Source organism: Oncorhynchus nerka, linkage group LG28 (genome assembly GCF_034236695.1).
Source record: "Oncorhynchus nerka isolate Pitt River linkage group LG28, Oner_Uvic_2.0, whole genome shotgun sequence".
Taxonomy (NCBI): Eukaryota; Metazoa; Chordata; class Actinopteri; order Salmoniformes; family Salmonidae; genus Oncorhynchus; species Oncorhynchus nerka.
The window spans coordinates 25,119,600-25,134,481 of NC_088423.1; the positions used below are offsets into that span (position 1 = coordinate 25,119,600).

At 40.5% G+C, this 14,882-nt stretch overlaps 1 protein-coding gene across 2 annotated transcripts in view; it reads right to left on the bottom strand.

Moving 5' to 3' along the window:
- Positions 1-1,754: 1,754 nt before the first annotated feature.
- The window catches only part of LOC115113044 (3-hydroxy-3-methylglutaryl-CoA lyase, cytoplasmic-like), a 28,194-nt gene continuing 15,066 nt past the window's right edge, over positions 1,755-14,882 (bottom strand). For both annotated transcript variants that reach the window (XM_029640244.1, XM_065012720.1), the window contains 2 exons: positions 3,295-3,420; positions 1,755-3,023 (listed from right to left, as the gene is read on the bottom strand). In XM_029640244.1, the coding sequence (XP_029496104.1) occupies positions 2,889-3,023; positions 3,295-3,420 (261 nt within the window). In that variant the 3' untranslated portion in view covers positions 1,755-2,888. The remainder of the gene's footprint in view (positions 3,024-3,294; positions 3,421-14,882) is intronic.

The window sequence follows — 14,882 nt, forward strand, 5'->3', positions numbered from 1 at the left end:
TAATTTTGCATATGTACTACTTGTTGTAGTAGTCCTGTTGGCAGTCGTTATTGTTTTTCGCAGACGGTAGTGCAATATATAAATAATAGAATACAGTGCAGAATATTTCGAATGCAGAGAGGGAACCCCCTGATAAGAATTGGGTTGTAACTTTCTGACCCTGTTGACACTCAAACACGCTTGTATCTGTGTATATATTGTGTGTATGATGATGGTACAGTATGCAGTGGTATTTTTATTTTATTTTATTTTGTTCAACCTTTATTTAACTGAGTCAGTTAAGAACACATTGTTATTTACAATGACGGCCTACCCTGACCAAACCCTAACCCGGACGATGCTGGGCCAATTGTGCGCCGCCATATGGGACTCCCATTAATGGCCGGTTGCTATGCTGACTGAAATCGAACCAGGGTCAGGGAGCAAAACAATCTGTGCCCCGACCGGGAATCGAAGCCGGGTCGAAAGAATGGGAATCTTCCATGATGCCACTATACCAGTGGCGCTTACGGTAAACGTTTTACGATAATGCAAATCTTGTCTAATTTAAATTAGTTCGTATCTAATGTTTGTTTTTTTACTTAGTATTCTAAAATGCCAAAACATGACTCAGTTTTAAGATAATTTTGTGCAATTAAAACAAATGAACATAAGACATAAGACATTAAAACATAAGCCTAGCATGCTTGCTTCTGTGAGTGTATAACACAGCGGCATGGTTTACACGATTACTCCTGGAAAAAGCTGATAGCACTCTCGTAAGTGGTGTGGAAGTGACATACAACTGGTTAAGTCAATGATGGTCAATGATGGTCAATGATGGTCAATGATGGTCAAATAGTGACTCAGCCCTATTGAGTGATGTTTTTTCCCTTGCCTCCATTGTCACTCCAATACTGTAGAGCTGATTCAGCCTAATTATAAGACAAATAATTAAGAATCCTTACAGCCCTGTTTCAGCTGTTTTTTATCTGGTATTTTATGAAGTAACAAGTACCTTGTAGCTTGCATTGCTACTTATTTCAAAGATAAATAAAGTGTTATGTTTCGTCTTTCAAAGAAAATAAAAAACCTTGTAAGTAGCATAGTGTAAAATAAATGAATAACCATCCCATTTTCCCAAGGGAGCAAAGACAACAACATATTTGTGGTATTATACAATACGTGTAATGTATTACCATTAGTTCATTCTATTTGCAATATGCTAGCTGGCTACATGTATACAGACTGTGTTGGAGAATTGCATAATTAGGTTGATATATGAGGGTTGATGTTGGTATGTAGCAGATGTTTATGTTTAAGGTCATGTCTTTGCCCTGTCTCATGTCTGATAAGATGCATTGCTTTGTCATGTCCCCCTTTTCATTGAACCACAACACCTTAATCCAGATGTCTACAAAATGTATGATGTGCCTCTTTAAGCTCCTTTTAAGCAATGAGGATAAAACATTATATTCTAACTTTCATAAAACATTTTGGTAAAGCGTATTAAATGATGATTGTATGTTTTATCCTGTGATCAAGGATATAACCTTACAGGAACATATGTACAGGGTACCAAATGTATTACTTGTCTCAAGTAAAATATTCATTAAAGTAATACAATATTGTCGCAAAATTACAATAACAATGCTTTCATGTTGGTGAAAGGTTGGACTGAAGGGGCCAATATGCAGGCAGCACTTTAGGCAAACACAGAGTTTAGAAGGTCATGTGTGATCCGAAATCTACAGTAATCTTGCTCTGTAAACAACTTTGTTTAATCAACCTTTATTATCTTTATGTAATAAGCATGTTGGATTCACCAAGTTACCTTGGTTTGCAAAAACAAAATTACTTTTCTAACTATTTATTAGCTATTAACTATTAACTCTTCATTTAATTTATCATATATATGTCACTCTTCTTGAACCCATAGAATAAAGGCACTACATACAGTCAATATATTACTTATTATTATAGCACTTTGTCACTCAACACATAATACTCACACAATACATAATACTACAGTACATTCATTACTATCAAAAAGCAAATTAATAAAATACTTTACTCATGGATATTGACATTTGCTCAACTTATCTGCAAGAGTAAGGCGTTGAAAAAGGAGGACTGTCAAGTGGAAGGGAGGTTAAATGCTTTGTTATACAACCAAGTTAATGTCGGGATTTAATTTACCAATATTTGATATTGTTCAGTGTTCTTATAGATATTGTCAGGCCTACTTCTACCAAAAGTAGCGGATGAGATGCTTCACCAGCTAAAATACCTTTGTCCCTTCTGACTATTGCAAATACAATAGTTCAACATAAAGCTGCCAACTACTGTCCATTTAACTCTAAAAAATACAATTAATGAATGACCTTATCCAACTTATGGAATGGGGTCATGCACTGGTGAGAAGGATGAAGAGAGAGAAAACAAATACATATTTCACATGTGAAGGCATACATACTTCCATCTTGACAGAGCAAGCGACTTAGGAAATGAAAATACATTTTGAGGGAGATAATGATCGACCCACACTGGTTTTAAACCCAGCAGGACTCCCTTAACCCTCTCAGGTCCCCTTGTCTAATTGTAACCACATTGAGCTGGAAATGAATGGGAAGAGACCCCAAACAGAAACATCATGAATAACTTTCACAACTTAGTGAGGAGTCATCTCTTTTACCTCCATTCAGACAGTGATACAAGTTATTTGGTTTGAAAAGTTTACAGTTATTTCTTGAATTTAAGTAGGCCTTATCCATTAACACTTTAATAAAGTGCCTCTGCTAAATGGATACACATTTTTGTCCAAAAAATGAAGTATAGTGCACTTTGTATTGTATAATTTGCTATCTATATGCAGCAGGAAAAGGAACAATGTTCAAAAGGACAAGGTGTCAAGTATTTATCTTCTTCATGCGGCAATGCACAGAGTAATCGCCTCTTGCTTGGGCTACCTTGGAGTTGGTCTTGCGGTTTAAGGCTTTGCAGATGAAGTCACCTGCCTCGATTACTTTGGAGAGATCCACTCCCTGGAATGAAAGAAACAAGGTATCAAAGAAGAAAGAATGGCACCCTGCCAGCAGGGGGAGCAATTGCAAAAGAAACAAGTTGTGGAAATGGAAACAGCAGGCCTACACAAACACATGAAAGTTATGCAGAAACCACTTTATGTACAACACATTTGAACAAGAAATCTATCCTATGAATGAAGCTTTCTCAGATGAAGGGGGAGGGGAGGTTCACTAGGGATTGCAGAGCCGATTGCAAGGCTATTTTCAGGTTATGTGAAGCAACACTCACGGTTTTAATGCCCATCCCATGGAGCATATAGAGAACATCTTCTGTTGACACGTTGCCAGAGGCCCCCTGGGCATATGGGCACCCTCCCAAACCTGCTACAGACGAGTCCACTGTACAAATCCCCATCTGAGGTAGACACATACACACAGGAGAGACATTCAGCAACCACACGCACAGGGCACGCAGAAGGTAAAATCCCGTGCAGAACAATGTCCCCTGTTCCCCTGTATTGTAATGTGTTGGTATAGTGTGCCCTGCCAGGGTTGTGTTTTTATATGGGCAGTTAGGAGAAATGTGGTCTTCGTTTCTTTGAGGTGAGCGGGTGCAACAGCCTAGTGTCCCCCCACAGTTCAGCTTACTCATCCTCTTTGCCATACTCAAGCAGTGACACATCATTTGCGGCATGTTTTTGGTAATAGCAGACTTTGTAAATGCACAAAGTTCTGTATTGTTGTGTCATGTTTTCTGATCCTCAGGGGAGCTTGTGTTTTTCTGCACCACTTCTTTTTTTCTGCACACCTCACAAAATATACATTTGTGTACATACATTTTTGTTACTAGGCACAGCGATCTTCATATACATCAAGTGTTACTCAGTTGTAACTACACTACTCTTGTTACAATCCATTCACTGGATAATTAGCCTTCTCCCTATGGTACGTTTCTAAATGGGTAATTCCAAAGGTGTGTGTTACTAAGCTTTGAAAAAGGGGTTGTTTAAATTCAAGGCTATAACTCAATTTCAATGACACCCTCTGATGTCCTTGAATACAATGTCTCAGTCTTTTCCATGTCCTGAATAAATAGAGCACACCCATATGTAAAAATAATCACTTCTAAAATGTATTTCTTGTTTTGTTTAACGTCTCCGACTTCAATTTTGTTCATGCACAATGTCCACAATAAAAGTAATTGTCATAGAGAGTTCAACTTTCTGTGGGGAAATGCTTTTTACAGCCTGGCTACCAAGTGTCTGGCCTCCATATGAGAATTAATGATGCGTTGTGGGTTGTTCCCCTGCATGTCTGCGCTTTTGTTGGACCACAGTACCAAACAGCCAGAACATTTTGCTTAGCAAGGGATAGGCTTACTGTTTTATGGTTGAACTTCGGTGTTGCAGGGGAAAAAAAGCTTTATCGTTGTAAAACATTCCCAAAACATCCACCTCATGTGGTCCTGTGGAGAAGAATCCGTATAAAGAGCACAAAAAGACATAGCGACATGTTGTCCCTTCAGAGATAAGCAAAGAAGACAGTAGGCCTCTGAGAGAGACAGTTATTCATTTCCAAGTTATGTAAACTACAAAATAGTTGAATCAATGTTGATTCAGCTTAATTTATCAATGCATTGTGACATGCAATCTACATGGAAAATACATTGGATTTGAAAAATGTTTTGAGGGTGAAATTTCAACCACAGGATTATGTCATCATTGTAACCAATGTTCAACATAGACAACCCTTGTATAAAATGTTGAATTAGTACTTTTGAAACAACATCAGATCTCCAAAGTTACATCCACTATCAGAAAAAAATAGGCTTGGCAGCACTTCCTACTGGAGATTTGACATATCTACAGCTATTAATTTGGTCTCCCATCCAAAGATTTAACACAGCCCAAGTTAGCTTTGATATTTGTCAATGACTACTACCAATATGCTATCGTGAGAATGGTTATTGAGAGATCTCTCAATAACTAAATATATTCACTGTTGCTATCGAAGTCATTCCAAACGGCAGGTTTAACAGTGCAAATGAAATGTAAAAATAATTTACAAGTCATATATAATCAATGATACTATTTAGGCCTATATAGCATTTGAAAAGAAATCAACAGCTATTGTTTCAGTTCAACCCAGGGTTCAACTACAAATAGACAATACATATAGGCCTAAGGTTTCAAACCTTAGTTGATTTCACATTTAATTTTCAAATTAATCATTAATATGTTGGATTCACATCTCCATCTCCAGCAGAGCCGCACAGCTTGCTTTTCATTGTAATCAGAGGGCTAATATTAATACGATGCATGCCAGTCTCTCTTGGCTAAGAGTTGAGGAAAGACTGACTGCGTCACTTCCTGTTTTTATAAGAAACATTAATGTTTTGGAAATTCAAAATTGTTTACACGGTCAACTTACACACAGCACTGACACACACACTTACCCCACCAGACATGCCACCAGGGGTCTTTTCACAGTCTCCAGGTTCAGAACAAACTCAAGGAAACGCACAGTATTATACAGAGCCATGAGTGCATGGAACTCCCTTCCATCTTATATAGTGCAAGTGAACAACAAACCTGGTTTCAAAAAATGAATAAAGCAGCACCTCATAGCATAACGCCTTTCCCCATTTCAAATCAAATCAAATTGTATTTGTCACATGTGGCAAATACAACAGTGAAATTCTTACTTTCAAGCCCTTAACCAACAATGCAGTTTTAAGAAAATACCTAAAAAAAAGTAAGAGATAAGAATAACAAATTATTAAAGAACAGTAGTAAATAACAAAAGCGGGGCTGTATACAGGGGGTACCGGTGTCAAGGTAAGTGGGGTAATATGTACATGTAGGTAGAGTTATTAAAGTGACTATGCATAGATAATTACAGAGAGTAGCAACAGCGTAGAAGGGGGGGCAATGCAAAGTCTGAGTAGCCATTTGATTAGCTGTTCAGGAGTCTTATGGCTTGGGGGTAGAAGCTATTTAGGAGCCTCTTGGACCTGGACTTGGCACTCCGGTACCGCTTGCCTTGCGGTAACAGTGAGAACAGTCTATGACTAGGGTGGCTGGAGTCTTTGACCATTTTGACACCGCCTGGTATAGAGGTCCTGGATGGCAGGAAGCTTGTTCCCGGTGATGTACTGGGCCGTACGCACTACTCTCTGTAGTGCCTTGCAGTCAGAGGCTGAGCAGTTGCCATACCAGACAGTGATGCAACCCGTCAGGATGCTCTCGATGGTGCAGCTGTAGAACCTTTTGAGGATCTGAGGACCAGTGCCAAATCTTTTCAGTCTCCTGAGGGGGAATAGGTTTTGTTGTGCCCACTACATGATTGTCTTGGTGTGCTTGGACCATGTTAGTTTGTTGGTGATGTGGACGACAAGGAACTTGAAGCTCTCAACCTGCTCCACTACAGCCCCGTCGATGAGAATGGGGGCATGCTCAGTCCTCCTTTTTCTGTAGTCTACAAGCATCTCCTTTGTCTTGATCATGTTGAGGGAGAGGTTGTTGTCCTTGCACAACACTGTCAGGTCTCTGACCTCCTCCCTATAGGCTGTCTCATCGTTGTCGGTGATCAGGCCTACCACTGTCATCAGCAAACTTATGGTGTTGGAGTCGTGCCTGGCCGTGCAGTCATGAATGAACAAGGAGTACAGGAGGGGACTGAGCACATACCCCTGAGGGGTTCCCATGTTGAGGATCAGCGTGGCGGATGTGATGTTACCTACCCTTACCACCTGGGGGCGCCCCATCAGGATGTCCAGGATCCAGTTGCAGAGGGACGTGTTTAGTCCCAGAGTCCTTAGCTTAGTGATGAGCTTTGAGGGCACTATGTTGTTGAACGCTGAGCTGTAGTGAATGAATAGCATTCTCAAATAGGTGTTCCTTTTGTCCAGGTGTGAAAGGGCAGTGTGGAGTGCAATAGAGATTGCGTCATCTGTGGATCTGTTGGTGCAGTATGAAAATTGGAGTGGGTCTAGGGTTTCTGGGATAATGGTGTTGATGTGAGTTCTACTATTCGGGAGTCATTTAGACAGGTTACCTTAGTGTTCTTGGGCACAGGGACTATGGTGACCTGCTTGAAACATGTTGGTATTACAGACTCAAACAGGGAGAGGTTGAAAATGTCAGGGAAGACACTTGCCAGTTGGTCAGCGCATGCTCGGAGTGCACTTCCTGGTAATCTTACTCACATCGGCTGCGGAGAGCGTGATCACACAGTCGTCCGGAACAGCTGATGATCTCATGCATGTTTCAGCACTACTTGCCTCGAAGCAAGCATATAAGTTATTTAGCTCGTCTGGTAGGCTTGTGTTACTGGGCAGCCCTCGGCTGTGCTTCCCTTTGTAGTCTTTAATAGTTTGCAGGCCCTGCCACATCAGACGAGCATCGGAGCCGGTGCGGTACGATTCGATCTTAGTCCTGTCTTGACGCTTTTCCTGTTTGATGGTTCATCGGAGGGCATAGCAGGATTTCTTATAAGCTTCCGGGTTAGAGTCCCACTCCTTGAAAGCGGCAGCTCTACTCTTTTAGCTCAGTGCGAATGTTGCCTGTAATCCATGGCTTCTGGTTGGGGTATGTATTTACAGTCACTGTGGGGACGAAGTCCTCGATGCACTTACTGATAAAGCCAGTGACTGATGTGGTATACTCCTCAATGCATTCGGAAGAATCCCGGAACATATTCCAGTCTGTGATAGCAGAACAGTCCTGTAGTTTAGCATCTGCTTCATCTGACCACTTTTTTATAGACCGAGTCACTGATGCTTCCTGCTATAATTTTTCCTGTAAGCAGGAATCAGGAGGATATAATTCTAGTCAGATTTTCCAAATGGAGGGCGAGGGAGAGCTTTGTACGCGTCTCTGTGTGTGGAGTAAAGGTTGTCTAGAATTTTTTCCCTCTGGTTGCCCATTAAACACACTGATAGAAATGAGGTAAATTGAAGTCCCCGGCCACTAGGAGCGCCGCCTCTGAATGAACGTTTTCCTGTTTGCTTATGGCGGTATACAGCTTCTTGAGTGCGGTTTTAGTGCCAGCATCGGTCTGTGGTGGTATGTAGACAGCTACGAAAAATACAGATGAAAACTCTCTCGGTAGATAGTGTGGTCTACAGCTTATCATGAGAAACTCTACATCAGGCAAGCAAAACCTTGAGACTTCCTTAGATATCGTACACCAGCTGTTGCTTACATAAATGCATAGGCCCCCGCCCTGTGTTTTACAGGGCTGCTGTTCTGTCCTGCCGATAGAGTGTATAACCCGACAGCTGTATGTTCTTTATGTCGTAGTTCAGCCACTACTCTGTGAAACGTAAGATATTACAGTTTTTAATGTCCCGTTGGTATGATAAACGTGCTTTCAGTTCGTCCCAATTATTTTCCAGCGATTGAACGTTAGCTAGCAGAATGGAAGCCATGGGCAGATTTGCCACTCGTCGCCTGATCCTCACAAGGCACCTTGATTTCTTTCTGCGAAATCTGGGCTTGGTCGGGTGTCTGCATTATATCCTTCCTGTCCGACAGTTTGAGGTGAGCAGTTGATGTCCAGAAGCCCTTTTCGGTCATAAGAGATGGTAGCAGCAACATTATGAGAAGATGGCAGCCTTCCCCCCAGCAACCATTACTGCCCCATGTGACCTACTTGTTGTTTGTATGTACTGACAAGTATGTGTAACTGATAGATGCACACACACAAACTACATTGAGGAAAAAAAGTATTTGATCCCCTGCTGATTTTGTACGTTTGCCCACTGACAAAGAAATTATCCGTCTTTAATTTTAATGGTAGGTTTATTTGAACAGTGATAGACAGAATAACAACAAAAATATCCAGAAAAACACATGTCAAAAATGTTATAAATTGATTTGCATTTTGATGTTGGAAATAAGTATTTGACCCCCTCTCAATCAGAAAGATTTCTGGCTTCCAGGTGTCTTTTATACAGGTAAGGAGCTGAGATTAGGAGCACTCTCTTAAAGGGACATTTAACATTTCAATTCTTAATATGTAGACAAACTGGAATTAAAGCCAGATTTGTCAGTGGCACAAAATAAATACCTCCTTCAAATGTTGATACTTGGTTGCGTTGACAACTAAACACAATTCAATATAACTTTTGCAATACAGTAAATAGTCTATTGAGTTGTCAACATGTTAACAAAGCATGTTGGATTCACCTCTCGAGCTAAACCAAAAATACAAGTTATACAATAGGATTAAGCTAGTGACCCAGATGAAACTATCCAAGCATTAGAAATGTTGATATTTGGTTATGATGCCAACCGTATTTATTCAACCTTAAAGTGAGTAACATCTATGGCCACATTTTGAAGTTAGCCTACTGTAACTATAAATGTATTACGTAATCATAGTGTATGTTCAAGATAGCATGCAAAGGTCGCAGGTCTGTGGAGATCTTTACAATTGCTATAAAATTTTGTGCAGAATCTCGAACAGCATTGACCATTGGCACTATATGTAGGCTACTTTTAATATAATCTCAACTGCAATCCAGGTCATGTATTTGATTGTGCTATTAGATGAAGCACAGTGATAACACATGACATTGTTGTATACTGTAAATACAAAATATCTGACATTGTATTCCCATTTGAACTTTGTTGTGGTTTTAAATAGTTGAATGCACAGTGATAACACATTTAGATGACAACTAAACCAAAAATCAGACATTGTTTTTCATTGGAATTTGGCTTTGCTTTTAGATGGTTGAAAGCATAGTGATAACACATTGGGAATTCAACCAACTTCTGGCTGACCAATGGCTCAACCAAATATTACCCCAATTTCCACATTTAAATGATGTGGTGTGCCCAGTGGGATTTGCCTTCAACCCACTTTGCTAATTTGTCTTCCATTAAATGTTAACCTTGTCATTCAAGAAAAAGATTGTGAGCTTGCTTCATCCAAAATGTTGATGTCATAAAAACATCTTCAGTCTGGTAGATAAGTTTAATTATTCTTGTCGAATACCTTTACGTTTCATTAAGACATTATGAACCATAGAGAAGTTTTACCAGATGTTTATTCTCATATCACAGGATATGCTGTTGTTTTTAGGTTGGCTTTTAAACATGATTTATATGCTCCAATAGAGAACCTGAGTTTTATACAGTTATCAACAGCCACGTGATAAAAACGTTGTAGGCCTGCCTACACAGCTTCACTTGTTACTTTCAGGATGGGGGAAAAGGACTATATGATATGCCTCTGAGGACCTCGGGCCTCAAAGCTATCAGGTTATTTACAACAGCCTCGGATCCTTGCGTCTTCATCGGGACAAATGATGAAGCCAAGCATCTATTTTTCAGAAGCATCGCAGATTAAGATATCCGCAAGGTTTTCCACATAACAGCAACCGTCAGGAGAATATTAAAGACGTTTTCCTGCTTCCTTGGCAGAACCAGATGTCAGAGGATCCCATGATGAGACAAAATTAACTCGCTTATCCTCCCACTGACCCCGCTGTGGCACGGGGACACATCCGACTGAAACCATGAAGGACTTCTGTCCTTGAGGGACAGACCCAAACAAACAAAAAATAATGGAAGCACCGTTTGTTCTCATAATTGGTGCCTTTTCTCAGAGAAAAGGGTCTATTTTATCCAGGGGCTGTCTCAGCCGCCTGTAATTGCTGTTTGTGTTGGCTAAAGTGATCCACTCCGGTGTGCACTGCGCAAGAGATTTCCAGACCTTAGTTAACTCCAGGGCAGGATATTGTATTGGGCAGACTTTTTTGTTGTGTAAACACAGAGTTGTAATTTACCATGCCAAACCTCTCGCATTCTGCCGCTAACTGCGACTTGAGTGCCAGATGGTCTCCGGTGGACCAGGGCACACCAAGAGCACAGCAATCACTTTCGACAGTACGTCTGATTCCTGCTGCTATATGGGACGAAATACGCACAGGGACTGGTGGTCAGAAGGTCCAAATTGCCAGCATTCAATTAGCCTCTCACAGCTCAGAAACCAGATGTGAACTGGCTGTTAAAGAGCCACATTCAGTGAGCCGTGGAGGTATAAAAACAATGCATTCCTGACAAAATAAACTTTATGGTGTGCTCTGGCTGTTCACATCACATGATATGGGATTATGGAAGGCGGCGTATATACTGTAAGTGAACAACTTGAGAGATGGCCACACTCTTACCCAGTAGTGTTTGTTTTAAGTGTGGCTGTGCGTCAGTTGGGGCAGAATGGGTATGTTCATTGAAGGGTTTGAGGCAGCAAGGTTTCGCCAACTCAGCCTTGACATTTCTCTACATAAACTGTGGAACTGAAGGAGATTGTATTCAATGGTAGCTTGCAAGGCTGACACATTTCTAACCTGGGGCAGCCCTTTCCAGCAATAAATAAATCCTGCCACTGTAAAGCCACAACCTCTTCCTTGATATTTGTGGCTAATAGGGAGGTAGACAAAAACATAAATGAATTACTCAGAAGACCTTAAAGCATGAAAACCATCTATTGTCTTGTTTGACTATGGAGGTCATTGGCCAAGTAGAGACCACGCTCTTAAAGAAAGCACCTCTTACATTATAAACCACTCAAAGCATTTGACTACCAAGGTTTGTACAGTAAGCTGAAGGAGTAATTCAAACTAAATTAATACAACATTTTGCCTCCTGGGCTAAACCACTTCCTGTGCCAATCTATCCTTGTTGTTTGTAGAGTTTACTTTAATATGCGTGGTTTTTAGAATATTAAAATACACATGTTCCACCTTGGGATGCAGCAAGTACTTCATGTTAACATAAGGTTACTCTTTAATAAGGCACCATTTATTCGTGTGTTCGTGCTCTAAAGAGACCATGCAAAGGGGAACGTTTTCTTGGGCCTGGATTCAATCCGTATCGCGGAAGTATCATGGAAGATCCGCATTAAAATGTAAAGATAAATTCCGATTGAGCAGCCATACTGTATGCAGCGTTTAGCATGAATGCAGTCAGCGTTTAGCGTAAATGCAGTCAGCGTTTAGCATGAATGCAGTCAGCGTTTAGCGTAAATGCAGTCAGCGTTTAGCATGAATGCAGTCAGCGTTTAGCGTAAATGCAGTCAGCGTTTAGCGTGAATGCAGTCAGCGTTTAGCGTAAATGCAGTCAGCGTTTAGCGTAAATGCAGTCAGCGTTTAGCTTGAATGCAGTCAGCGTTTAGCGTAAATGCAGTCAGCGTTTAGCGTAAATGCAGTCAGCGTTTAGCATGAATGCAGTCAGCGTTTAGCGTAAATGCAGTCAGCGTTTAGCATGAATGCAGTCAGCGTTTAGCGTAAATGCAGTCAGCGTTTAGCGTAAATGCAGTCAGCGTTTAGCATGAATGCAGTCAGTGTTTAGCGTAAATGCAGTCAGCGTTTAGCGTAAATGCAGTCAGCGTTTAGTGTAAATGCAGTCAGCGTTTAGCATGAATGCAGTCAGCGTTTAGTGTAAATGCAGTCAGCGTTTAGCATGAATGCATTCTCTGGGAATGCTGGAACATTGCCATTAAATCAAAATTGAGCTATTAAGTGGATCTTCCTTGATACTTCTGTGATACAGATTGAATCCAGCCCTTGATGCTAAGCGCACACGGAGAGGAATATTTTCCACCAAGTTACTGGCTTTCCTCATTGTGGTCACCTGGCACATACACTGACTCCTGCACCACAAGCCTATTCTAATAAGCTAATATCCTCAGCAGGCAATTAAATGGGAGTTCCTTGTAGTCTGTCATGTTGGCAATGTTGCCAGATCACAATCCATTTTTAGGGAAAGGTTAAAGTATTGTCATATGACGTGCTGTTGGCTAGCTAGCTATAGCACTAAACATGCTTATGAACATCGCCAAGACTGTTCCAAATTCTTGTTTGAAGAGCCATTAACATCCACCTAATGTTAACACTCATTATTCCAGGGGTCTTTGCTCCTTGACCTATGAGTAAGGCTTTCGTAATCAACCATGAAACCACATGAATGGACCTGTCTAAATGTTTAGTCACTTTGTTGAAAATTGGCTGAGTTGTTTACCACTGACAGGTCTTTACACCCATCTCACTTCACTTTCATGACGCTCAACATTAGACCTACACAGCTCAAATGTAATGTCCTCTGGATTGTATGGGTTAACTCAAAACCATAGGTTTTATTGGACAACGTGCCTGTTTGATTTGTCATGACCATGGTTATGAAACATTATCATTCTAATTTCAATTTTGTCTCTGTCACTAGTGGTTCCAAAACACTTTGGTTCTGGGACCATTTGGGAGGTTTCTTGTAAACCACAAGTGAACATAAACATCTCTATCCAGGACCCTGGCAAAAATCACTACCAAGCAGGAATTAGCTACAACCCATTAGTGGGTCTCTCAAGTCACCATTTGTAAAACACTCATCTAGAGTATTTAGATGTATTGGACAAGATGGAATAGTGTCCCTTACTGATCCACTTACACCCATTATCAGAATAGCATCCATACTTTCCACTAAATATTTAGAGAGAGTCACAAGATTAAAACCCTGTCAATGAGCTTTGGCTCGGACTTGTTTTGCTTAGTGTAGAGGAGCTAACCATGAGTACAGATGTAGGATCTTAATTTGATCTATATTGTCACAGCAAAAGTAATCCTGCAGAAACAGAATGTTTAGTCCATAATGTTGCTTGATCGGTGGTTAGGCTATTAGGTGGCCAAAAGTAGTCTACATGAAAAGTGAAATACTGTTAATATAACCATGTGTTAGTGTGGGTTTTCAGTGAATTTATGTAAATCACAAAGCTCATCCGCATTTCCTGCGGTGCAGGAAAATTCTCAGCAAGATCCTACATCCGTAAGAACAGGTCTGAATTCTCAGCCAAGAGCGTCTGGCTACACTGAGTTCTATCAATAGCCCAGCAGTCAGCTGCAGTTTACATGGAAACGTTGGGCCGGATCAAATCTATTTCCCAGCAAAGTCTGAAAAATAAAGTACATACTTTCTCATTGTGTGACACACCAAAGGTGGGTTCGTAACAAAGCCCCCCAGAACTTCCCCCCAAAAAGGTACAAAGAGCATGGAATGTCTTTATCATGAACAAAAGCAGAGGTAACACGGTTCTGACAGGGGATGGTGGAATTCATTTCTCTCCCAGTTGGTGGTGTGGACAACTGGCACTCAGTAATGAAAAGTCTATGATAACATCTTTCATTTCCACTGAGGTTGTTGAGATGGGAGGAGGACAAATGGTTGTCTAAATATCCATGCCTGTTATTATTTTCAGTGGTCACGGGGCAGCTGTGATAAATCAATTTCAATGTGATCCACAGAAAGGAATTTCACCCACCCTCTGGTTCTTCTCACCCCTTGTCAAAAGTGCCCAACATTAGGATCTGTTGTAACACAATTTTTAAATACAAACCAGAATGCTGTTTGGTGAACATGCACAATTCTTTGAACATTGAAGTAGATAAATTCATAAGTAAAGCCATGAACCAGTGCTAAAAGTTCTGCAGACGTTGGGTTACTTAAGGTAAGAGGGATTGCAACACAGCATTGAAAATGGTCATAGATTTTCTTAAAGGAGAAATCTGCGGTTTAAACAATAACAAAGCCACTGATTTTGTAAATAGCTGAGGGACGGGGCTGGCGAAATGTTCAAATTCATAGACGAAGTTATGGAAGCAAGAACTGACCATCCATGAAATCAAAATGATAGTTTTAACCATCTTTTGAGGCTATAGAGTGTGTGTTTACAATGACTTTCTTTACAAATAAATTAGTAAAACAAGCTTATATTTTGTGTTCTGATGAGGTAAGTTAATTGAACTAAGCTCATTATGCATTTATAAGTTATATTCTTCAAGAATGAATAGCTATATATCATTCATTTAAAATTCCC